Consider the following 24,230-nt stretch of genomic DNA (forward strand, 5'->3'; position numbering starts at 1 on the left):
TGGTGGAACTGCCAGTGATGTTTAGCAAGTCATTCATTTTGCAGTGACCTGATGACATCCCAAATAAGAGACTGATAGGCCTGTGGGATCCTGTGGGAAGATCTCACCTTATCCTCACCATAAATATCATGCAAAGCCTTTGAATTTTTTCTCAGTAAATAGAACAAAGTTGTAATTCAATCAGATCTGCACCTCACTGAGCAGTCTCAAAGGCATCTCAATCAAGCCAAGTCCGTGATGCGGTTAAGTCATCAAGAAGCTCAGTCAGCTTCCAGATGCAACAAGAGATACTCAGAGATATAAGACTCACACTGTGGAGGAAAGAGCAGCTGAAGATGGAGGGAATGCATTTAGATAGCCGTGAGAGGAAGTGCTGGAATTAATATTTATTGCCAACACAAGTAAGTATGCTAAAAGAGGAACAAGTATGCCGGTAACAAGAAGTTGAGGGAGACTGGGTAACCTTATAGTGACCAGTTAAGATATAATAATGCTGTCTCTGGAAAAAAAAAAAAATGTGTCACAAGCACAATTCCTGTGTCTGTATTTCAAAATATCCCCTAGCTTCCCTCTGCTTAACAACAACAAAAATCTGAGCTACTTCTTGACGCACTCCCCAGCTTCTGAAGAAAGACTGAGGGCTTGATTCTTCCACTTCCTCAAGCTCAATTCAATACATTGGAATGAAGAGGAGTTCAATGTGATCCAGAGAAAGCAACTTCAGTGTGAGACAGGGAACTGATACACCTTTCAGTTAGGACAGGCATATCCAACCCACAGCCCTCGGTCTGCATGTGGCCCAACACAGCTGGAACTGTGGCCTGGCTGCTGCCTCTGCTCCCCACCAAGCATCCCAACCTGGCCCTGGGAGCACACCCACCACTCAGCAACAGCAAAACATCAGTGTGCTATTAATGCTATCTGACCTGCAAATAGGGCACAGGGAGGGCACAGTGTGTTGCCAGCTCAAGTTATGGCAAATAATTGTGTGCATTTTGATTCATTGGCTAAACACAGTCCTGTGAACAGTGAAAAGTACACAGCTGTGCTTTCTCTTTTGATAAAGGAATTTGAGAGCTGGTTTCAAGATTGCAAAAAAAAAAAAATCATATTTTTTGTATATTTGAAACTCCATTTTCAGTTGACATAAATACATTACCTGGGAATTTCTGAATGGATTGTATAGAGTTGCAATCAGACATTCAACTCAAAAAACTTGCCATGTCTCTTTATTTTTATAAGCCCTCTCTTGTCAATGAAAAACATTCCTCACTTCATAGTCATGTCTTACTCATGCCATCATTTTTTGGCAGTATGCACATTTATGAACAAACATTGTCAAGGATGAAGCACAGGAAGAGATTGGTGGTATGGCAGTGGAGGCTGAACTTTCCTTCCAATATTCCCTTACATTTTGTTGCTGTGCAACAGTTGGCAGCAGAGGGGCAGTTTGACAAAATGGTGTCTGTCATGGAAGTGCATATGAAGCAAAGCAGTGGAATTGAATTCCTCCGTGTGGAAAAAATGGCACCCGCTGACATTCATTGACACTTGGTGAATGTTTATGGAGACCAAATCATGGATGTGAGCACAGTGAGGAGCTGACGATATGTTTCAGCAGTGGCCACAGAGAAAGCAAGTCACCTTCACTGGTGCAGATTTTTATGAGTCGAGCATGCATGCTTTTGTTCATCACTGTCATAAATGCACAGTTAATGGAAGTAACAATGTTGAAAAATAGTGTTTTGTAGCTGAGAATTTGCTCTATCAAATAGTGTTGTTATGCTCTTTCTATCAATTGTAGTTTCCATGGAAATAAATAGGAGGCATTACTTTTGGAATGGCCTTTGTGTATGAGGCTCAAGATAATTCCTGTTCACTCATTATGGCCCAGGAAAGTGAAAAGGTTGGACACCCATGAGTTAGGAGCTGGAACAAAGGGAGAACAAACTGGAAAGCCGGTAACCTTAGATACACACAGTCGTATAATCTCATACCTAGAAGTGCTGTCACACACAGCATCAGTGCATCCTGCAATGTTTTATTTTAAACTTGCTTCACAGAGGTATCTATCCCATATAGACACATTAGTACATGTACAGAAAGCAGTTTCAGAAAAGTGGTAAGTGTGGCTCTGATGTGGCTATATCACTGTATTTTAACATAATTTTAGTTGTTTTTCCATCTCAAAATTTCATTATTAAAGCACCATCATGTATATTTCATATACAGCAATAAAAATAAGTAAAGGTTAAGTTGCTCCTCTTTTAGCAGTGGCTGCTGTGAAAGTGTGACTGAAGCCAATGGCACTGATCTTCCTGTTGTTGAAGGGACAGAAACAAAGTCTTGAGGATCTCCAAGGAAAAACAAAGGAAACTTTGCAAACACCTCTCTGTAGGAGCTTTAAACAATAGCAAAGGTTCTTTCCCAGGGTTAAGTTTCTCTATTCCTTTGGCACACTTTCATGAAAGGGCTGGGTCTTTGAGGTTATCTGTAATGTGCTTACACTCAAACCATTAATATGTCTGTTGGCTCAGTACCCTTTGCCTACTTTTTCTGTTATTAAAGAGTGATTATAGCTCAGAAAAGGAGGATCTTGGAGATGAGCTACTGCACTGAGGTGAAGAGAAACAGGACTCTAGCCTCTTCATGTGCCACTTCAGGAAAGGAACATGCTTCATGTTTCTATTATCCCCATCATACATACTTAATTGATGAGCTCTTTGAGCAGAGGCGGTATCTTTCCTTGTGTATCCAGGTGCAGCATCACTGTGGAGTAATGGTCTAAACAGGAATGCTTCTGCTCTACCAGTTGCACTCTTTTAAATACTTGGTAAGACTATGAAAAAAAGAATTAAAAATATTCTATGGCAATTTTTAAGTTTTTGAGAAGATCGAGCACTGAAATGCATCAGTTTTTGGTAGCACTGCCTCTCGGCTTCCCGATGACACGTGCCTACTTCTATGCCTGTATGTTAGCAATTTCCAGTCACATGGAATGACATTCTCTTTCACTCCTGACAGCATCAAGAAGAAACTTCCTTCAACAAGCAAGTTGTGAGAACTGCAGCATGTATGTGAGGAGTATTCTGTCAACAGCTGCAAAAACTGCTTGGTTTGGATTCAGCTGTGGGGTACAGGGGTATTTTTAACTGCCTCACAGAATTAAAGTAAGACTACCTTTAAGACCTTCTCTCCAGGTCTAAGCATGCCATTTCGAGAGAAAACAAAGCATTGTCAAATAGATTGTCATCTGTTTTAATAACAGAGATTAAGTGCTACTTTGAAAATTTTATTGAAAGTGAATGGGTGTGGTATCAGACAAGGTGTGTTATTGTCAGTAGGCATGTTTGCAGCCATCCCAGTAAACAATTTACGTACCTGTTCTCCACTGGCAAGCACTACCAGCCTGAAGGCAAAGCATCAGCTTAGTCCCACCAGCACCACGTTGGTTCTGTACTGCGTCACTGCGAAGTACTGCAGGATCTCTGCACGCCTCCTCTTCATCCTGGACCTCTCATGAAATTCATGGAGGAGTCCTGGGCAGAAGTTTTCCCTCTCCAAGACACATTTACACTGGGGAACAATGGCGGAGGGCTCTTACAGGTTTACTAGACAGCCACAGACTTGACCTCACAGGAATACTGTAGGTCATGACAGCTGTATGAGCAAAAACTTTGGTGAACTACCATGAAGGTGGTAATCTGCCTAGGCCATGCAGTACTTCAGCTCTTTCATCTGAGAACCCTGCCCTCTTTTTAAGCCAGAATACCGATCTTTGTGCAAAAGACTCCAATTTATTTTGATTTGTTATGCAGGAAATTGGCTCCGTTACATTAGGGATACGAAAACTTGATGGTGGTTCTGGATTCATGCAAGTATTTGGCCTGATATGAAACCAAGAGGACTGCTGCTGTCTGTTCCAGTAAGCTTTTCCTGGATGAACCAAGGCACGTCGCTATCCCCAGCATGAAATAAGACCCCCAAATTTCTGAACAAAATAAAGGATGAGAATTGTGAAAGTCTGTAAAGAGAATGATCCTCACTGTATGGAGGGAGAATATGTGAAGTAATGTATATAATTCTAAAGCACTATTTGCCTACTTTACTTCTTTACTAAATACAAGACCCCGTATCCCTTTGGAATGCGTACAATATGTGTTTCTGTTTTCCATTGGCCACTTCTCTCAGAACCTGTGCTCAGTCCAAGAGCTTGCTTGTGGACAGGCTGAAAATGCTGTTTTAACCAGTACTGTGAATTCTGCACCTCATCTGTGTCCTGCAAGTACACTGCTCAGAAGAAACTGTGCTTATCAGTTATCTGCTGAGTGAAAATGGGGCAAAAAAGCAAAACTACTGAGGAATGTTGTTTCTGCTAGGCTAAACTCTGCTGAGCTACACAAGGTTAATTGTAATCAACAGATTCAGCCTCTTTTGACAGCTGCATTTCATCTCCTCCACAATGGCAATGGGGAAAAGAACAACCTGTATCAGCACTAGGAATATTTTAATTGGACTAGGATTAAATGCAATTGCCTTGTCTTAAGAGATCAGTTTATCAAATCCACTGTCTTACTGGCAGTTAAAACCCAGCCAGCATGCCTCTGGCTCTTTGAAACAGCACGAGTGCTTTTTGGATGTTAGACAGGCATGAGGCATTTCAACTCTGCCTGGAATGAAACATGTATGAGAAGTGCTGTCCATTTGCCACTTCCAGCCTCACCTGGGAATGCTTGTGGCTACTGAAGCAGGGGTTTATGGCAGCATGATTCTAGGACTGTGAGGCTGACCTTACTTTGTTTATCTCTACTTTGCTATAAGTAGGAGAGTCAGCAGACCCAGATGTAATGCTTCTGCTCTGGGTGTAAGGATTTCCTTTGCCAAATTCCTATGGTGAAAGTGGAGATTTAATCAGTCTTTACGCTTTTTTATTTTTTAAATTATTTAACTTTTATTACTGTTGCACCATTTATACAATTACATATAATTTCAATGCATCCATTGTACATTTTGTTTTTTCATTTGTTTTCCAATGAGTGTGTGTTGGTGTCTGTGACACAGAATGGAAGAGAAACTGGAACTGCAATGAACGCAGACTTTTCATTTCCACTGACCAATAAACAGAACTACAGGTGCACCCAACCACGGACATGCATTAACTCGTCATGAGAAATCTAGGAAGGCTAAGTAGGATGAGAATGCTTTTTACTCCCAAAAAATATTTGGAGAGGAAGAATTGGAGGATTGGCATTGAGAAATATGTGGACAGCTAAGTGGGTTTTGTCTGAAAGTTGGCATTCATCCACTGCATAAAAAAAATATCAAAATAAGAAAGGCTGTAAATAAAAAAACCACAGAAAATACTGCTTTCATAAAGATCTGATTGCCTTGGCACAAACCCAGTGGGCAGAATCAAACGCATCACTCCCAAACCCCATTACAGAACAAAAAGAAGATTTTGATACATTGGTGGAGTGCATTTACAGCAGTTCAGATACAAAAGATGTGCTGTACTTTCAGACATCCATCTATTTTACTTCTTCTTCTTTTTTTTTTTTTTTAAATCCAGGACTTGTGTCAAGTTGGCAGAAAGTATATTAGATATTTCCCCACAAAAATACTATTTGGATTCTCCCCCCTCCCTCCCTCCCAACTTGATGGGACATCCTTTTCCTTTTTTTTCCTTTTTTTTCCTTCTCTTTCTGGGCAATACTTTTTGTTATTTCAGATCTGAAATGAGTTAGTATAGCTGAAAAAATAAAAAAAAGACACAGGTTGTTTTAAGTGGTTGTTTCAACAGGCTGTCCAATTTAATCTTGCACTGCTATGGTTTGATCCGAATTAGTCGCTGGGGCTTCAGAAGGTTTCGCTTCCTCTGGTGGGGCTGACGGGTCCGAGGCCTTGGCAGTGGAACTAGGTGCTGCTGTGGCTGCTACGGTCTCCTTGGAAGAAGGTGCAGCCTCGCTGCTGCTAGGTTTTGAGTCTGAAGCTGGGGCCACTTCGCTTTTAGTTTCTTGGGCTGCAGGCGTTGCGGGAGCCTCAGTCTTTTTGGCTTCCCCTTCCTCTTTGCTCTTGTCATCTGCTTTGCTGGGAGCTGTGGCTTCTGAAGGCTGGGAAGCTTTTGCATCGCTGCTAGGCTCAGAAGTTTTGGGTGCTTCGCTACTGGCAGCAGGAGCAGAGGCTGCAGCTGGCTCCTCTTGCTTGGGTGCCTGTTCATTGTTCTTCTGTGGCTCTACTTTTGCATCGACAACAGCCTCTGACTTCTCCGGTTCTGCTTTCTGGGCTTCTTCTTGGGTCACTGTTTTCTCTTTCTCCCCTTCTTTTTCTTCTGTCTTATTGGCAGAGACCTGAGCATCCTTCTCAACCTTCTCCTCTTTATTGTTCTCCTTCACTTCTGTGGTCTCTGTGGTTTGCTGGGCATCCTCAGCCTCCTTTGGAGTCTCCTCTTCCTCAGTTGCTGCTCCTTCAGCCTTCTTGTCTTTGTCTTTAGCTTTTTCATCATTGACGCTGTACCCCTTCTTCTTCTTGCTCAGTTTGCCTCCCATGTTGGAGCTCTGTAACAGATAAAATAAAGAGGTGGTTATTCAAAGTGTTTATCACCAAGAGAATCTAAAGCTGATCAAGTGAGTTATAGGAAAAACAATTCAGTCTCTTGAAATAGGGACTACAACCATTGGGTCAGCTGCTAGCATCCAAACACACCCAACGTGATGAGCACCACTGCCACCAGGCTGCCACCCCGCTCAGCCCCACAGCACTGCACTCCCGGGACTACTACCGCATCCCTTATGGACAGTCCTGCTCCAAGACCATCAAGAGAAGGGCATCACACACACCGAGGACCTCATCCGCATCACGCCTCACGGTCACACACAGAGGAATAGATACAGACCAGAAATGCTGAGCACAAACTACAGCAAGATCGCTGCCCCTCAGCAAGGGGCATGTGTACTGCATGATATCACTCAATAAAAAGCAGAGAGGAAAAAGAGAGGCGCATGCTTTGACCCATGTTTTCAAGCACCAGAAGTGATCAGGTATGCAATTCAGCTGCTTAGTAGAGCTGATATGGTTACAATTGTTGAGCACGTGTAACTGTATAGGTATTTATATACCATACGTGTGGGAGTCTTTGCTAAGAATATTTAAAATCTTCCACAGTTCCTGGGAGCAAATTGAATCTATTAAAACAGGAAATGCTTTCAGATACACTGCTTCCCTCATGGACTTGAAAATCCCTAGGATTGCCTGAAAGTTACTCTTCATACTAAAACAAAGGTATTGTTCATCCTCAGCAAAAGGTTAACAAAACCATAATTTCCTTGTTTCATGTTGTTTAAAAACAATTGAAAAGAAATTTTTTTCACAATACTACTAAACAAATATGTAAGAGCTTTTCCAAGTGGAGATGAATCATTCTCATTTTCCGTTTTAAAAAAGTATATAGTCTTGTAGGCTTTCTCTTTTTCTCACACTTTCCAAAACTGTGAATACAGACAAGAGCTCACAGAATGCTATATAGTAAATTATTATAAATATCAATGAGAACCAGCTGCCTCTCAATGGTTTTCCAGCAGAGACCTTTCTCAAGAAGAAGAATCTGCCAGTATTGTTGATGGGTTTGCACACAGCCCTGTAAAGTGGTAATCTAGTATTGCTAAAACACTACTTTATTGTCTGAGGTTTTATGGGTAATGCCACTAAAAGGATTAACTTCCACAGAGCTGCAGTTGAGCAACCTAATCTCTACCTTCAAGGCAGAGATACCAAGTCTTTAGCTATTTAGGGGAAGAATATGGATGTTAGTTGTTTTCTAGCCTTCTTGATACTCCAGAAATATTATTGCAGCTTACTGTTTATGTATAGTTAAAGCCGAAATATTTGAAAGGGCTTTTTTCAAGTCAGCAGGATCATAGATTTATACTGAATTCATGTGTGTATCCCAATTTGCAATCCCTAATTAAGCCCATATTTGTTTCCCAGAGAAACCTAATTTTATTTGCCACATCTTCTGTATTTTTCCAGATTTTGCTATTCACTGTATAGGAACTCACAAAGATTTACCTTTTCCTGAAAAAAGAGAAAGAGAAAGAAAAAGAAAAAGGAAAAAGAAAAAGAAAAAGAAAAAGCTTTTAACTGCGGATAATGCTAGCTAGAGAATGCATATGCCAAAGGAACTTAATAAGCAGAGAAGCATTCATATGAGAAAAGTGCTCCCAACCTATGAACAGAAGCATGTGCTGTCTTTGCTCGGAGGTAAGATGAGAAATCGCTGAGTCTCAATTTGCATCACAGCCAGCTGGCTCAAGAAAGTGGAGAAGATGGAGACTATCATTACGCTCTATTAGTAAATATTTACAGTTACAAATGGACTGCCATAACAGCACATAATGGACTTTATAGCCGAACAGATTCATTCCTTGTGACACCAAATCCTGAATCTCCCCATTTAAAAGCCTTTGTCACAACTATACCAAGCCAACATGCAACCCCAGTGGCATAAAGAAGCTCTCCAGTACATTCTCCAGTCAGAGTCCCATGTACTCCACTATCACAGGCAGATGCTGCTCTGGTCCCTGTTTTCCAGAGCAAAGGGTCTCTGGGTGCAGCAGGTAAAAAGCAGACCTTATAAAGCATTCAGAAAACCAACTGTACCTGGAAGAAGCCTAGCACACAGACCAAGGCACTGTAGGGATAATACTGCCTGGTGCCACATGAAGGCTGGATGCCAGCATCCTTCTTGAAAACATTCACAAGGAATTATTGTCCTGTCTTAAGTGTACAACACTGGTTTTTGTCTCTTCATCCGAGTCATTCAGCTTTGCTGCCAATCAGGTCACTTTGTTGTCTAAGCAGTGGTGGGTTTATGAAAACAGGCATTCAAAGTAAAAGAAGCAGAGAGAGAGAGAAAAGGAGGAAGGGAGAAAGAAAACTGCCACAGTGACATTTATTCAAATAAAACTCCTTGAGAAAATACCTCAGTGAAATGTCTCACAAGTGAAATGGCAAACTGCATTAAATCACTAAGGCCTCTATGCATACGGTGTTAAGCCTACCCTGCATTACTACCTATACACTAACACTTGCAAGAGTGAGGACTTCTTTGCTTCCCCTGCCAAAGAGATAAAAGATAACAAAAATGAGAATGACAGTAGTTAAAGAAATGTGAATGACAGGCCTTGAAGAAAACTTGTCTACAACTACTTACTTTTATAAGCTATAGCCAAGTATGCCTTTAGTTACTTGCTCTGCCACTGTCCCATAGTGGTTTTTAGCTCCAGAAGCTACCAGTGAAGCACTTTGTAATAAGTATATTCAAAAGGAGGGTTCTCAAAAATGTTGGTGCTGAGCACCATTCCTGCAAAATGGAACAGGGTTTGGGAGCTGTGTCTCTTCACTGACAGAAAAAATGTCTAGAGACAATCTAGAAGCTTTGATATAGGAAGCAGCAATATTATCAGTTATTTTCAGGGACCTGTGATGAACCAGTTGGCAGATCAGTGTTTCTGAAAATTGAAGTTAAATACCACACTCCAAAGTCATAAAAGACTTCATCTACTTTTCAGTGTGCTTAGTGTGCTTTGTCTGCAGTGTTCTCAAAGAGGAAGAAACAGACCCAGTGAGCACTACAGAGAACGTCTAAAGAGGAACAAGATTTCTCAAGTTCCTAAGAGCTGCTGGTCATTTTGCTTATCCTGAAGTTTCCATTCTCCTCTAGAAAGCAAAAAGAGAATGGAGAGCTGGCACAGGTATCTCTCCTCATTGTAGAGAAGAAATAATCTGGCAGTATTTGCATTACAAAATACCATGTCTACAGCTCACCTAGAGCATGTTAAATACTTTGAAAATGGAACATTTGTGATAATCAGGATTTCCTGGGATAAAAAAGTAAAAAAAAAAAAAGACTTAATGTCCATAAGACCATAACAGCAGTAAGAAGAATTCACAGAAGAATGTTTGAAGACTGAGGTGATAGGATAGCAGTGGGTCCCTGGAACGGAGGAAGCATGTACTTACACAAGCTGGGAAAGAAAATATTATTTCTAACTTCTGTATTTCAATTGTTCTTCTGTAATGGTCAAGTTCCTATAATTAACCCCTTTCCCTCTCTCTCTTCTGTCAGTTATGGTTTGTCTGGACAATTAGTTTTCTTAAGTGCACAAAACTTCCTAAAAGTTTCATTTAGCAAACACTCACATCCTATGAAATGATCTGCCTCTCACAAAAATGGACAAGCGAGGACTTCCTGCCACCCCCATCCTCAGTACAGAAAACAGTGCATCACAAAAGGATGAAAATTACAGATGAGCACCTTTAAATTACCATCATCTGATTTCCAAAGCTAAATTTCTAAAGCTCCTGTTCAACTTCATGTGGATTGTGAGGAGCTCAGTCCACCTCCAAAAACACAGAGCTCAGGAAGGCAATAGGTACCTTCTGAAATCCTGCTGCCCAAAATGCAATGCAGGCCCTTGTGATGGGTTGGTCCAAAATAGCCCTGGAGCAAGCCAATTCCCAGGCATGAGTTATCTCACATCACTTGCATACAGGAGCAGTAAAATGCACATTCCTCCCAAAGCAGGATAACAACACTCCAAATCAAAGGAAATGCAGATCCCAGAAGCTGCCTCAGCCCCAATTGCTCAAAATAAATTAAAAAAAAAATCTTGAAGAAAGCTTTGCATCTCTACACTTCATTGATTATCTTTACATCTCTGTTTTGAAAAGTGAGTGGAAATTTTCATACAAGCGTGTACATAGGAACTGAGGGGGAAAAAAAAGGGATTTCCAAACATAATTTTCAAAAGATTTTCTGAAACTTTTGTGAAAGAAAAAGAAGAACTTACTACTTCTTAAGATATGAAATACAATTTCATGCTTCCCCTTACACGTACACGAATGCTCCTATCTCACCAACCCCGACAGTTCACCAGGTTAATTTTAGAAGATGTTTATAGCAACCTCCTCTATAGAATTTGGTTCTAACTCTGTCTTTTAGCCACAAAGACCTGCTTCTCTGTTGTCTCTCAGTTATCCTCACACATCTTCCTTTTCCTCTGCTATTACATGGAATTAATAGAGTAGAAATGCTACGTCTCAGTCAGGTTCAAGCCTTGTCACACTTTAGTAGCAGTGACTTTTTCCTCTCCTCTCCTCTCCTCTCCTCTCCTCTCCTCTCCTCTCCTCTCCTCTCCTCTCCTCTCCTCTCCTCTCCTCTCCTCTCCTCTCCTCTCCTCTCCTCTCCTCTCCTCTCCTCTCCTCTCCTCATGTTCTAGAAAAGGGATAGGAACAATTTCTCATGGTCAGGCAGGTTGTGGTGCTGGTGGGAGGGAGGCAGTAGGAAGCAGGACCCTGACCATCTCTCATCTGGAGACCTGTCTCAGGGGTTATATAGCTGGCAATTCCAGGGGCTGGACAGCTGATGCAATGCCTCACCTGCAGCTTTGTGATGGCAGCTGCATGTATCTGAACATAACAAGATGTTGTTTCATTAGATGCACACAATAAAACATGTCCTGTGGTCTTTGAATTTCTGGTTGTTTTAAGCTGAATCCTTAAAACTTAACAATTAAGTGTGTTTATTGCTGGCCAATGCCAGTTTTATTATTGTCCAATTATCTTTAATATGCAGCCAGTAGAAGACCTCTAAGAAGTAGTATTGCCAGTCTAAGGGTTTAATTTGATGAATTTCTTTTTTTTTTTTTTTATTTATTTAAAGAGGAACTTTTATTTTCAGGTTATTTTAAAAGTCCTGGGGACACACACCACACAAAAATGGGAATGACACTATACTTTTTCATATAAGCCATTTGTCATTAACACATGTAAATGACGACAATTTATAATAGATTGTCATTAAGAGGGTTATAATAATTTAAACACACTGCAGGCAGATATGAAATTGTGTCTGGCTATCTAACAATTCATACATGAGTAACTGGTTCATTTGAGAAGTATAATGAGTTATCATAAAAGTTAATGAACACGTGATACTTATTTTGAAAGGAAATTAAAAATTCATACCTGAGAACGACTAAGATCCAAGCGAAATACTTAAGCTCTGAGATATGTATTAATTCATAGGTAAGGAATCTATCAGCAGGTTCATCACAGGCGAAGTCTGTGATGTCGTTGCTGAAATTATCGACTCATATTAGCATCGACCTGAAACCACAAGTACTTCACATGCATAATTCATCTTTGCTAGTTAGCTAGGCAGAATTCCTAAGTAAAAATAGGTGTCCATTATTTGATCAAGAAGTGATGAAGATTTTTTGTGTTACATTGATAGCAGCTATCAAAAGCTTGTCCTCCTCACTTGGAGGACTGTTCAGCTGAGACCAGAGGCACAGAGCCATGGAAGGTCCACCACTCAGTCTGGCTGGTCAGACACCAGCACTACATTAGCTTTAGGAGCTTCTGCAGACATACACGCATCAAGGTGCTGTATTAAGTAATCTTTATGCATGTTATCCTCTACTAAAACCACTCTTGTGCAATGCTGAATTGTGCGCTGTATGAGGACGTGCTGCAGAGCTGTTCTGTAGGAGCAGCCTCCTGAATGCAGTAAGTACACTTCATTTCTTTAGGCTGTTACACCCTTAGCTTCTCTGGTTGTAAAGCCATTTAATACACATGAGCAGAACTTGTAGCAGTGTACTGTACCTTCTCTGTTCCACAAGCAGCATGGAAATGATGCTCTGCTGTGTGCAAACTCCTGCTCAGCTCAGGCAAGGCTGTGCTTTGCAGGCAGAGATCATATCTTCTATCAGACCAGCTAATATGGATAGAAGTAGCATTACTCCAATTCACCTTAGGCCACTGTCCCTGTCTGATGAGTTTTAGAGCTAGCATTATTTGATACTTGTCTATTGCAGATTTCAAATCAGAACCACAGTGGTTTTGCCACATCTTTTTTCACACACACACTGCCTTGCCCAGTAGCACAGACAGAATTGCCAGTGCCGCCGGTTTCATCTCTGGAAGCTCTTCTAAGCCTGTTTTGCACTGTTTGTACAAAAATAGAAGTCATTTTAAAAACTGACCAGCACAGAGGAAGTGTAAAATAAAGGGTGATGTAGGTGTTTTGCAGCCTTGCATTCAGTTTGTTCAGTGTTCTGACTGCTGAAATTAAAAACGCTTCCATCCACTTCGATTTCCCTCATCTCCCCATTCAGTCTACCAGTCTTCCTACAGGCTGGAGACCTACCTCATCTGCAAAGCATTTCTCTTCTATTCAGATTACCTGCATATATTCTTTCTGTCAAGCAATAAGAACAGCATACGGACATGTTCATGCAGATACAAACATGCAGACAAAAGTCAGCCTGCCCCAGATCAAGATCCTAATCACAGTATTGTTAGGCACATGGTTGGAAGGGGGAACTCTGTGGTAAACACCTGTTTTGCAGAGACTGGGATTAATTTTACAAAAAAAAAAAACCTTCTGTAGAAGTAGTTTGCGGTCTTCAAAGTTAGCTTGACATAATAAGCCAAAAACATAAGTCTATGCCTTCTTGTTATTCATTTTGAGTTGTAACATCACCTTGGTTTTTGTGTGTGTGGCTCCCCGAAAAGCATTTAAAAAAAAATACTTTACATTAGCCAAAGCTTTCTAATCTGCACCCTAGAATTAAGTTCCTAAATAGGAACTGATGCAAATTTCAGAGGTGCTCATTATCCACATCTTTCTAACTGTTCAGTTCCCAAGGGTACTCGCGGCAGAGGGAGAGGCAAGATTCCTTACATATCATTCCAATTATGGTGAGCCACTTTTTGTCTCCTTCAAGTTCTTTACACATCACCACCACACCTAACTACAAAAACATTCAAGGTGATAAAATCCTAGGTAACAGAACAATTTCCTTCTGATTTACTTTTTACTCAGATTTTGTCCCTCCAGCACTGTCTCTGTCACCAATCTTCAACCACAAATGTACTGCTAAGGCTTGCAGACCCCTGAGCCATTTTGAGTGCTTCCAAAAGAGCTACTCCAAAATTGCAACAGTCAGATGCTAGTAAGCAATGAAAATATCCTCCTCCTCTGCTCTACAATCTTGGTGAAGAATAGAAGTGCAAAGACATCCATCCTGGAGGGACTGTATGGTGGGAAAAGGATTTTTTTCTAGTATAATATCTATCACCTATATTTTTCTAGCTTCATCCTGAAAAAGGAACATGCAGTCTTATACTAAACTTTATGTACTGGAGACATTTATGGGGCTCTACATTTACATTATATCTGTTTAATATTCCCTACTTTTAAAAACCTTATTACTTTAATGCCCATTTAACCGGTCAAACTAGTTTCAGTCAAACTTGAGACAGTCCTCAGAACATAAGTTGCAGTATACTTAGAAGAAATAGATACATTAATTTTCAAATCTTGGAACTACCATTTTTACTTTGAAAATAGATTCTCCAGTGTGATTGCCAAATTCTTTGGAATTTTTCTTTCCCAACTCTAGGCTGGTCACTGAAAACAGCACTGGGTATGTGCCCCAGCTGTAAGGAAACGTCCTACAACTGGAATTAAAATTCTTAACAGATACAGCAGACCAGGGATAGGTCACAACAAACCTCAGGCCATATATTTTCCTTCTTATGTTTGCATAATAGCCTTACTACAGGCAGTGAGTGAAACCACATTTATAATCATGAACCAAATCTTATTGTTTCTGAGGCAGCAGCGTGCCCTGGCAGCCCAAAGGGCCAACCGTACCCTGGGGTGCACCAGGCCCAGCTCTGCCAGCAGGGCGGGAGGAGGGGCTGTCCCCTCTGCTCTGTGCTGTGCGACCTCACCTCCAGCACTGCATGCAGGGTGGGTGCCACAGTATAGGAAGGACATAAAACTAAGAGAGAGCATCTAAAGGATGGCTATGAACATGGGGTAAGCTTCACCACTAGCTTTTCTCCATTTCCTTCCAAAAGAAACGATTGCAGATCCACACGGTACGCCAGCAGATACCACAGCTTTAGGATCAGACACTGGAAGTAGTAGCTTGATTTAAAAAAGCACCCACAGTTCTTTTCTCCCAAATGTGAGTCACAGAACATGTGGCTGCATCAGGTGGTGGCAATGTTCCCATCCTCCTGATAACTTTGGCCTTGAACACTACAATGACGTTCCTCAGAAGTGAAGATTTATGGATGAATTGAGGAATTAAGGCCATTTCATCCTCCAGTTATTTCACAACTGCTAATGACAGTTAAATTTGTCATCGGAACATTGTTCTGAACATACCTGAAAGTTTAACGTTGTACTAGAAAGCTGAGGGCACATGTGGCTGTGGAACAGAGCTACACAGCAGGCCTCTTTGGTAGAAACTAACCATCTGGAGGTGGTCAGCACAACACCTGCTTTCACCATCAGCAGCACTTAGAGGGGATTTTACACTGACTTCCTGAAGTCAGTGTTACAGCTGCCTGAAGAGCTGCCGCATTTCTCCCTGCAGTAACAATTTTTGCCTTTTCATCCTGCATACGAAATTTCATTTTAAGTGAAAACTTCTGTACTGGAGTCAATGTACACAAGCCCAGTCATGTTTCACAAAACTTTAAAACTACCTGTAATGAAACTCTGCAAGACTTTGGGCTGAATTACAAGTATACTTCGTGCTGTTAAGAAAAACTTCCCCCTTATGAGCACAGTATCAATGTCAGCACCTTATCAGCTCTCAGCTTCTCACAGCTCTGTCGTAATAATGAAGACGTGCCCAAAAAAAAATGGCAGAAATGCAAGCTAGCATGCTTAGCAGTCTGGAAAACCTTTTGCACTCATATTCCTGGATACTCTTTTGTGCCACTTACATTTTCTACATTGCTGTAGCTTTCCCTATTACACAAAGTTTGTCATTTCAATCATTCTCATTTCCTGGTTCTTACACTTGTACAATACATATATATATATATTTTCAACAGCATACACATAACACGGAAGAAAATCTTATGTTCCAAACTGACTTTATTTTGATTATATTTAGAAAGCATGCTTATGCTGGATTTTAACTTTTTAGATCTTTTTTCTTTTTTTTTTTCTTTTTTTTCTTTTTTTAATCAAAGCATTGCATTGAAATTACCTAACTTACTGGTTTCACTCTAGTCACAGAGGGAAGATTATCAAAATAACATGGAACGTGCATACAACAATCACTAGCAAGCAAAGAGTATCAAGCATCTGATTTCTGTTTTTTTTCTTGCAAAGGTCTCCATCATTCTCCATCATTTTCATCACTACTAATTTGCATTCCTGTAATGGCTGTTCAAAATAACAGGATGCCCTAAGCAATCTTTTTATTAAGACTCGCAATGCTCTCCAAACCTTCAGAAATTAAGAGTTGCATTTCTTGAACCAGATGAAGAACTATACCAGCAAACTGTCCTGTGGAGCCTATTACACTCGTTTTGCTGTAAGTTGTATGTGTTTAGAGAGTGCCACAGATGACTCTGAGGAAAGAGGCAGAGTTTGCTTTTAACTTTCAGTGGCACAAGCTGACACAGGGCATTGCAGAATCAAAACATTGTCTATTAGAGAGCTTTGTCTTGTGTCTCAACATGACAACGGTTTGCTTTGAGAAATCCACTTTGAAAACATAAAGTGTTTCTTAGAATTCCATCATAAGAGCTAAGCCAGGATATAGGCCGTACCATGTCATGTGTTAGCCTGTTAGACACGTAAGCTTGGATTTGAGACTCCAGATGTAGGTTGATTGCCTAGGTTTCTTTCTGACCTCTTCACTGACTGTATCTTTTTTCTTTTCTTTGGCTTGGTTTTGGTACAGTGTATACAGGGATGGTATGTCAGCTCTATGAGAGGGAAGGCTGCATAAGATTGAAGGCCAGCAAGTTTCTTTGGCAAGATTTAAAGTCAGTAGCTAGTTCAGTCCCTGAATTGCACTAAGGGATTTGTGTTCAAACCAAGCAAGACAGAAACGCAATTTAATAATTACTCGGCCAGAATCTTCCCAAGCTAGTGGCTATAGAAAAAAAAAAAACAGAAGAAAATGCAATGCAGAAAGAATCAAAGGAAAACCAGAAATCATGAAAAGTGATCGGGTGTATATTTCCTCTACGTAAAACAGCTCATTTTAATTTTACATTTAAATATCAGTAGGAAATCTGACCATCTTAGAGATATCAGATTTAAACTTACAAAATGAAAGCAAAACAAAAATAGCTTTGTAGGGATAATTGTGAAGTTGGATGTAGTCCCTTTTTCTCTGTGTCATCTGAGCACGGACGTGCATTTTGTGCCTACAGATGTAACTGATAAATTAATGTGGCCACATTTCAATTTTTGCAGTTCAGAATTGCTTTAGATTATATTACTCCTGAAGTGGGCTAGCTCTCCATCAGTGTTGTATATATGCCAATTTACAGCTTTGGTCTGCTCAGACCATGTAACAGAAAAGAGCTTACCTTTGAAGGCCCACATGCTGTACAAAAAATTGTGGAGAGTTCTGACAGTCATTCCTTCACTTCGAGGAGTTTTCTGTTCATGGCTATTTGAAAATTATCTATTCTAACCAAAGAAGGCAAGCAAACAGTATAAAATGTAACTAAGCTGTTTCACGATTAAAATGGCAAAAGTCTTTCATTGCAATGGAGATGTGAAAAATGTGAAAGAAATATTAGAATATTAGAAATATTAACCTCTCAGGTCTGTACTACTTTCGAAAATGCTAAGTGAGGTAATATCAAAAAATATGTATCAAGAAACACGTGACTGGTTTTAACAGTACTTGTAACCCAAAATCTTCACTTAAGTCTCTTAGGTGTCGCAACCTTTGACTGTGTTATTTCTTCTATTTCTGAATCATGAGTAACTGGTAAACAATACCACAATACAGTTTCTTCTGTTATTTATTCTTAAACAGAATTAATTTCTTTTTCTTTTTCTTTTTTCATACAGGGCCAATTTCACTGCCCACTTTCAGTTCAGCAATTCTTCATTACCAAGGGACAAGGCTTCAATTTAATTACTTATTAGCTTAAGGAAATATAAAAAATGATTTATTTTCAAAGTCTTGACTAGTATCCCCTCAAATTTCTATGTGAATATACGACGATAAAAACAGGGGTCCTTTTATTCTGGTTGCTAGTGAGTGCAAATATCTCTCATGTCACACACTCTTCTTGAAAAATCTAACACTTTATTCAAACATAGAAATCATACAGTGACAGGCTTATTCTCTTTATTTATAGCAACTCAGAGAAATTATGCAAAACTACCATCACACCATTACATTTTGTCATAGCCTGCCATTCACGCTTATTTTGTATGTGAGGCCCATCTCAGCTCTGCCTTTTTCTTCAAGTCTAAAAAACCAGCCTCACCTTCCAGTCATCCCTAAAATCACACCAAGTTCCTGTGGGACAGGACTCATCTTTTTAAGATGAAATGTGCCATCCTTGAACAGTGAGACAAAATCCCTTGGAGCAAGCTCCTGGCAGCTGTCACAGTACAAAGCTCAACATGGTAAAAATGGCAGATGAGCTCTTACCTTCCAAAACCTAAATGTAGACAAGTATCACTGAAATAAAACTGTAATGTAGTCCAAAATCATGAGAATATCTCCCTCTCTCTGTTTTCTGGGGTTCCACAGCAATCTGGAAATGTAGGAGGCATGAGCTCAGAACCTACTCCCATCTCTTCCAGCTGCTGCTGAAAATCCAGCTCATGTGAATCTAACTTTCTCTTTTGGAATATTGGTAACATCACTTTTCTTCCTCAGGAAAGCTCGGGCTGCACCCAGCAGGTGCAGAGGTAAAGAGAATTTTCCGTGTTTTAAAACATAAACTCTTTTCATACGACTTCTTCACCCCAAATCTCTTCATTAGAGAAGGTTGTTCTACATACTGCATTGTACTAAATTACTATCTCTGAAATATATTAGAATATTGTAATGAACAAGTCACTCATCCTGATTTTACAGTGCTCTGTTAATATAGTATGGAGATGTAAAGCATCTCTGAACATTTTCAAGTATAACTGAAAGCTCCTTCTGGAATCAAGCTCCTTTGCAATTATGCCTCTAGGCTGAGAATATCTGTACATGGATGTTTTGATTTATAGTTCCAAATGCACACATTTCAGTCAGTTTTGGTTCACGTGATGAATAGGATTTTGATGAGAAGGATTTTTTGCTCAAGCTAAGAAAGCCTAGGTGAATCCAGCTGGATAAAGATGAAGCTTCTGCTTGGCAGCCATCTTAGAACTTTATTAAAGACAGATGTAAGAAAATAAAGTAATTTTGCTTAAATAGAACATTTTGAATGCCTGAAAAACTGCAGCAAATCCCTTTGAACCTGCTTGTACTAAGTTTTCAGGCACTGGGCTGAGACATCATAGCTAGTGCTGCATTTTTGCTGTATTTATTAATTAAATGCATGTCTTTGTTAAAAGGGCCTTCCTCTTTGAAACAATCACTCAAATATGAACAGATGTAAGAGGAAGCTCTAAACTGGTTCACTAACTTTCCAAGACCTTTTTAAAGACTGTGAAAGTTTGAAAATTCTGAGTTATATTTGTTACACATTGCAGAAGCTGCATTTCCTATCTGTAGATCTGTGTTTAGCAGCTATATCGTTACAACAATGGAAAGTCATGAAAATTAAAAATATTTTCCTTTAAGTTGTGATTAAATATCAAGCAGACATTGCAACACAGTGCTGCTGAACGCGGTACTCAATAGGGCGGGAAACAGAAGGCTCTTCTGCAGGGACTAGCTGGATTTGGGAATTTGAAGGAAAACAAATTTGTGTAAATTGGCTTCCAAACCTTTGTCTACTCAAGCCAGCCTGTATTCAGGAGTTTCAGAAGCTTTCTAAGATAAGACCAAGAGCACAGATTTGGTCCAAGAGTCGTGGCTGAGCAAGAACTGATAAGTCAAAGAAATTAAATCATATGAGATCAGTACCACACGATGCTCAGTTTCAAGTGAACTCATTTTCTATGAATTCTCATTTTCATAAGTTGTCAGCTCACACTTCAATCATAACCTCAAAGTGTTTGAGTTTATTTAAAGCACCGGTGCTAGAATTTGTTAGAAAAATAATCTATCCTTCCATTTTTGAATCCTCATTTTAGCGAGAAAATCCCTGGAAGAGTCCTACAACAATATACAAGTTTTTGTCTCCTGGCTTCTTAAGACATCACTGACTTTAGATGATTAAGGGTAGGAACACAGAATGTCTGCAAGGAGGAAAAACTATCTGAAGCATTCATTAAAAACTGAATGGCAATTTATTTTATGCATTGTCGTGGTATTCAGGATAATGAGTGTTTAAATTTATTTTAGTATTTCCTTAAATGTTTCTCATTTAGCATGCTTTAGTATGACAAGTTAACCTTGCACATTCAGTAGGTAAGAAACCACCACTAGTTACTAACCTGACAAAGTACCCTATAGTGTTGCCATACAGAGAAGAGCTGTGGATGGGAGATTGCCATACAGAGAACAGAAGAGTTGATGATGGGAGAGACAAGAACTGAGTCTCTTGTAATCAATATGTCAGCAGTGAGAGCTGGGAGTCGGAATCATTACTAGTAGAGAAAAGACCTGCTCCCAACATTTTTTCCATAGGAAGCACATGGAGAATCCAAAACTTTCTTTAAAAAAAAAAAAAATTAAAACAAAACACCAAGAGTAATTTTGTTTAAATAAGAAAGATCTCTGAAAAATCTTTACAGATTTTTTTTTTTAATGTTGAGAAGGTTGCCCACAAGCTTGCCACAGTGCATCACTGCAAGATGATTGGTGCTATTAGCTCTTCATCTTCTGAGCTTCTGGAGTGTTTTCCCATAAATTCTTTTGCTCATTTGCAATTAACTGATATTTTGGGTGCTCTGAGTGATTTTCCAGCTGGAGCACTATAGCAATCATTTGATTTTATTTATGTTTTTTATAGCATTGAACAAATCCACAAATGACAACCTCAGAATTTGAAACTGACTGCCTGTTAGACCATTTCTACTGTTTCTCCTGGATATTTGTTTCAATCTTGTTCCTATTTTTAGTGATTAGCAAACAACTATTTGCTATCATGCTTGATTAGAACAACAGTAGTTCTAAAATTGGTTCAGAATAATTTGGTGATATTATCTGTTGCACCAAGTAATATATATAAAACTTAATGTGTAATTTCAGTATTTCTGAAGAGACAGGAGTTTCCTCAACTCTATTTAAGTACCAAATTTTATTTTCACATGTTTTTCCTTCTGATTTTTCCTTTAAAGATAATTACAAAAAGCAGTGCTAAGCCAGAAATCAGTCTTTACAAAATGCCACCAGCACTAAGCACAATTTTACAGTTTCACTCAAGGAACTACACAGTAATGCTTACAAATGCTCAGCAAAAGTTAATCTTCAGCATCTGCCTCTAATTCTATATTTTCAAATGAGTACTAAGTACTAGATTCTGTACTTACAAGAGGGAAGTTTAGCTGGGACTTTCAACCACATCTCCAGCATTTGCCAATACAATTCCCTTCCAATAAACCAAGAAAAATAGAGAGTTTGCTAGCATTACAAATGAGGTTAGCAGTTGGATCAAAGAATGCTGAGCCAGGGTTTGTTGAACCTCCTACTTAAATTTTTTTTTTTCAAAAATCATGTGTTTCATATGCAGCCCAACTGTATGACATCTACAGTTATTCATTATGATCCTCAGTTACCAGAAATACACTCATTTTACCAAGCAGCAGATAGAATACATTAGCATCAGTGGTAGACCTGGATGCATATCAGTGTCTAATGGCCAGGGGAAAGAAGTTGTACAGTTGTAAATGGCCACTTGCCTATACAGACTGAGAGCAATTAACTCTGCTTAGCTGAGCATCACCCTCCTCAGACTGCTATAACAACCTTTAAATATTATTTAGAAGGTTACTGAAAGCATATTCTTTATATTCACGAGGCACAACAGCGCTGCCCCTCTGTAAATCTCTGAGGTTTACAGCCTCCCTGTAATGAGCACCTCAGCACAATGCTGTGGAGCGGAATGCACCACTGGGCTCACAAATATTCAGTGTGTGTGATTAAGCATATGGAAAAAAAGCCTTACTACTCAGCCACAAAACGTGCAACAATTATTTAGATATTTGATTACAGCAGGATAAAATAACAACTTGACTTTCAATCAGCGATTTGTAACTCAACCTCAGTCTAATGCCTAAGAAAATATCAAGCCCTGTCTTTCCTCATATGCTGTTATCAAGCAGTTGACAGTTCTGATAATAAATAGGCAGGACAAGGGAGCAAGAGGAGAGTGACTTTGGGCACATAAACTTTCTTGTGCTAAGAAGACAGATGTTAGACCAGGAAACAAAGTCTGGAGCCTGTTGAGAGGTAATGAGACCTCAGAAAAGGGTGTTCTTCCTATTTCTTATTTGCTGCTAGAAAGGCACATGCACACACATGCACACATATGCACACACAGATACACACACAAAAGAAAGAGAAAATGTTATTCTGCATTCTTTACACTACCTGGCATTCCCATTCAGGTATGTCTTCAGCCTGCTTATCTGTGTCCATTCTCAATGGATGGTTATCCACAGACAATGGGAATGCATTGCAGAGCTGTTATTTTCCATCCTGCCTGGTAAGATCAGCAACCTTACAGCTCTGAAAGGCTCCACACTCCATTGCTGATCTTGAAAATTATTGTACAGACACCCTACAACCCTTGCTTTTGCACAGTATTGCTGAGAGATGTCTGTATTAGCAGGACCCACTTTCTGATCAGAAACCAGCACAAGTGGGCGCAGCAGGTTCCTGGGGGTTATTAATCCTATCCACCTCTGCAAACTCTCCATCACTCTGCATCACTGCAAAGTGTAAAGTTTCAACAAAACTTTACATGCAAGATAAATATGTACTCTTGAGAAGCTACAGGATTTTGCATCTCAACTGTACATAGTTACTCTGCATCACTGGGTCAAGGTGTATATCTAACCGAGGAATGTGAATAATTTCTATTTCCACTGACATTCGGTGGAAAAGGGGCATAAAAATGCTTGTTTGTTTTCATTCTAGGCTAATTTTTTTCTCTGCAGCTACATTTTAGCTCTCAGCAAGATTAAAGCACAAAAATAAGCAGAGCTGCCAAGAAAGGGACATTTAGAATCTGAGGGCTGAAGTTACTGACAAAAGCTAAACACAGGTTTAAAGTATTCTAAACACCTAAGTGTGAGGAATTACAGCAATTTAGAAAATGAAATGACTTGGTGCCATTGTCCATACTGAGCACACCCTAACAGCAAAAGTGTAATAAGGAATGCCAGGAAAAGGTTACTAAGTTGGTCCTTATGCTTTTTTGATTATTCAGATGTGGTGTAAGCGTCTGACAAACGGTAGCCGTCTTTGCAGCCTCCCGGATTAGCAGTCATTTTAAGATGCTGTTGATTATTTTTAAAGTCAATCTGTACATGTTAAAAAAATGAAAACCTCATTTATGTCCGCCAGTGTTTAGAAGAGAAAGGGAAAGGACTACAGGGTAACTCTTTCCCTTCAGAACGTTTCTGAAAAAAGGATGTCTCTCATCTGCTCCTCCTGCACGGCAGATCATTCCCTCCCATTTGGTTTTCACTGCGTTTTACTGTGTTCCTTATGGAAGGAATATCCTCACTGAAATTATTCCAGTGAGCAGGGTAGCGTGGATCGTTACAAACAGAAACTAAGTTATCCTGTTCCAAGCAACTTCAGTACAAGGTCAGCATGGTCCATACTGCTGCTTAGCTGTTTACTGCCATGACAGCACCTCAGCCCAAGCTTTCCTGTGCAAGTTGAGTGTATGAAGTGCCCTGTTTTTCTTTTCCTGGCAAGAGTTAGCATCATTTTCCCTTTCTCCTTGCAGCAAACAAAAGACCCCACAAATGAATCTAGAGTTTCTAGATGAAAACACACATAAGGAGGAGGTTCGCTTTTACACTTTGCTGGAGGGGAAGAGAAGGCAGAAAACTTAATAAAAGGATATATAGGAAATCTGTCCTTCTCTTTGTTCAAAACAAGTAAGAATATGCTGTCACGAGACCAGACTTGATCTCTCCATTCATGGGGCCCTTGCACGCAACAAGTCCTCCCCACCCACTGATGCAAGCCACCTAATGTCTCATGATGCTGGGTGTTGTGCACAGATGTAAGATGTTCTCCTGGCCCTGATAAGAAGTGTGCAGCATCAGCAAAACACTGACCAAGCTGCAAAGCAGCACACAAACAACAGAACTG

The 24,230-nt window shown here is 39.9% G+C and overlaps 1 protein-coding gene across 7 annotated transcripts in view; it reads right to left on the reverse strand.

Annotated features, from left to right (window-relative positions):
• Nucleotides 1–4,924: 4,924 nt before the first annotated feature.
• BASP1 (brain abundant membrane attached signal protein 1) overlaps nucleotides 4,925–24,230 on the reverse strand; it is a 50,514-nt gene continuing 31,208 nt past the window's right edge. For 5 of the 7 annotated variants that reach the window (XM_040674082.2, XM_046917031.1, NM_204116.4 and 2 more), the window contains exon 2: nucleotides 4,925–6,554. In XM_040674082.2, the coding sequence (XP_040530016.1) occupies nucleotides 5,811–6,545 (735 nt within the window). In that variant the 5' untranslated portion in view covers nucleotides 6,546–6,554 and the 3' untranslated portion in view covers nucleotides 4,925–5,810. Of the gene's footprint in view, nucleotides 6,555–8,655; nucleotides 12,126–24,230 lie in introns of those variants that run through there. The other 2 variants (XM_046917021.1, XM_046917024.1) reach the window with 2 other exon arrangements.

Source organism: Gallus gallus, chromosome 2 (assembly GCF_016699485.2).
Source record: "Gallus gallus isolate bGalGal1 chromosome 2, bGalGal1.mat.broiler.GRCg7b, whole genome shotgun sequence".
NCBI classification, from domain to species: domain Eukaryota; kingdom Metazoa; phylum Chordata; class Aves; order Galliformes; family Phasianidae; genus Gallus; species Gallus gallus.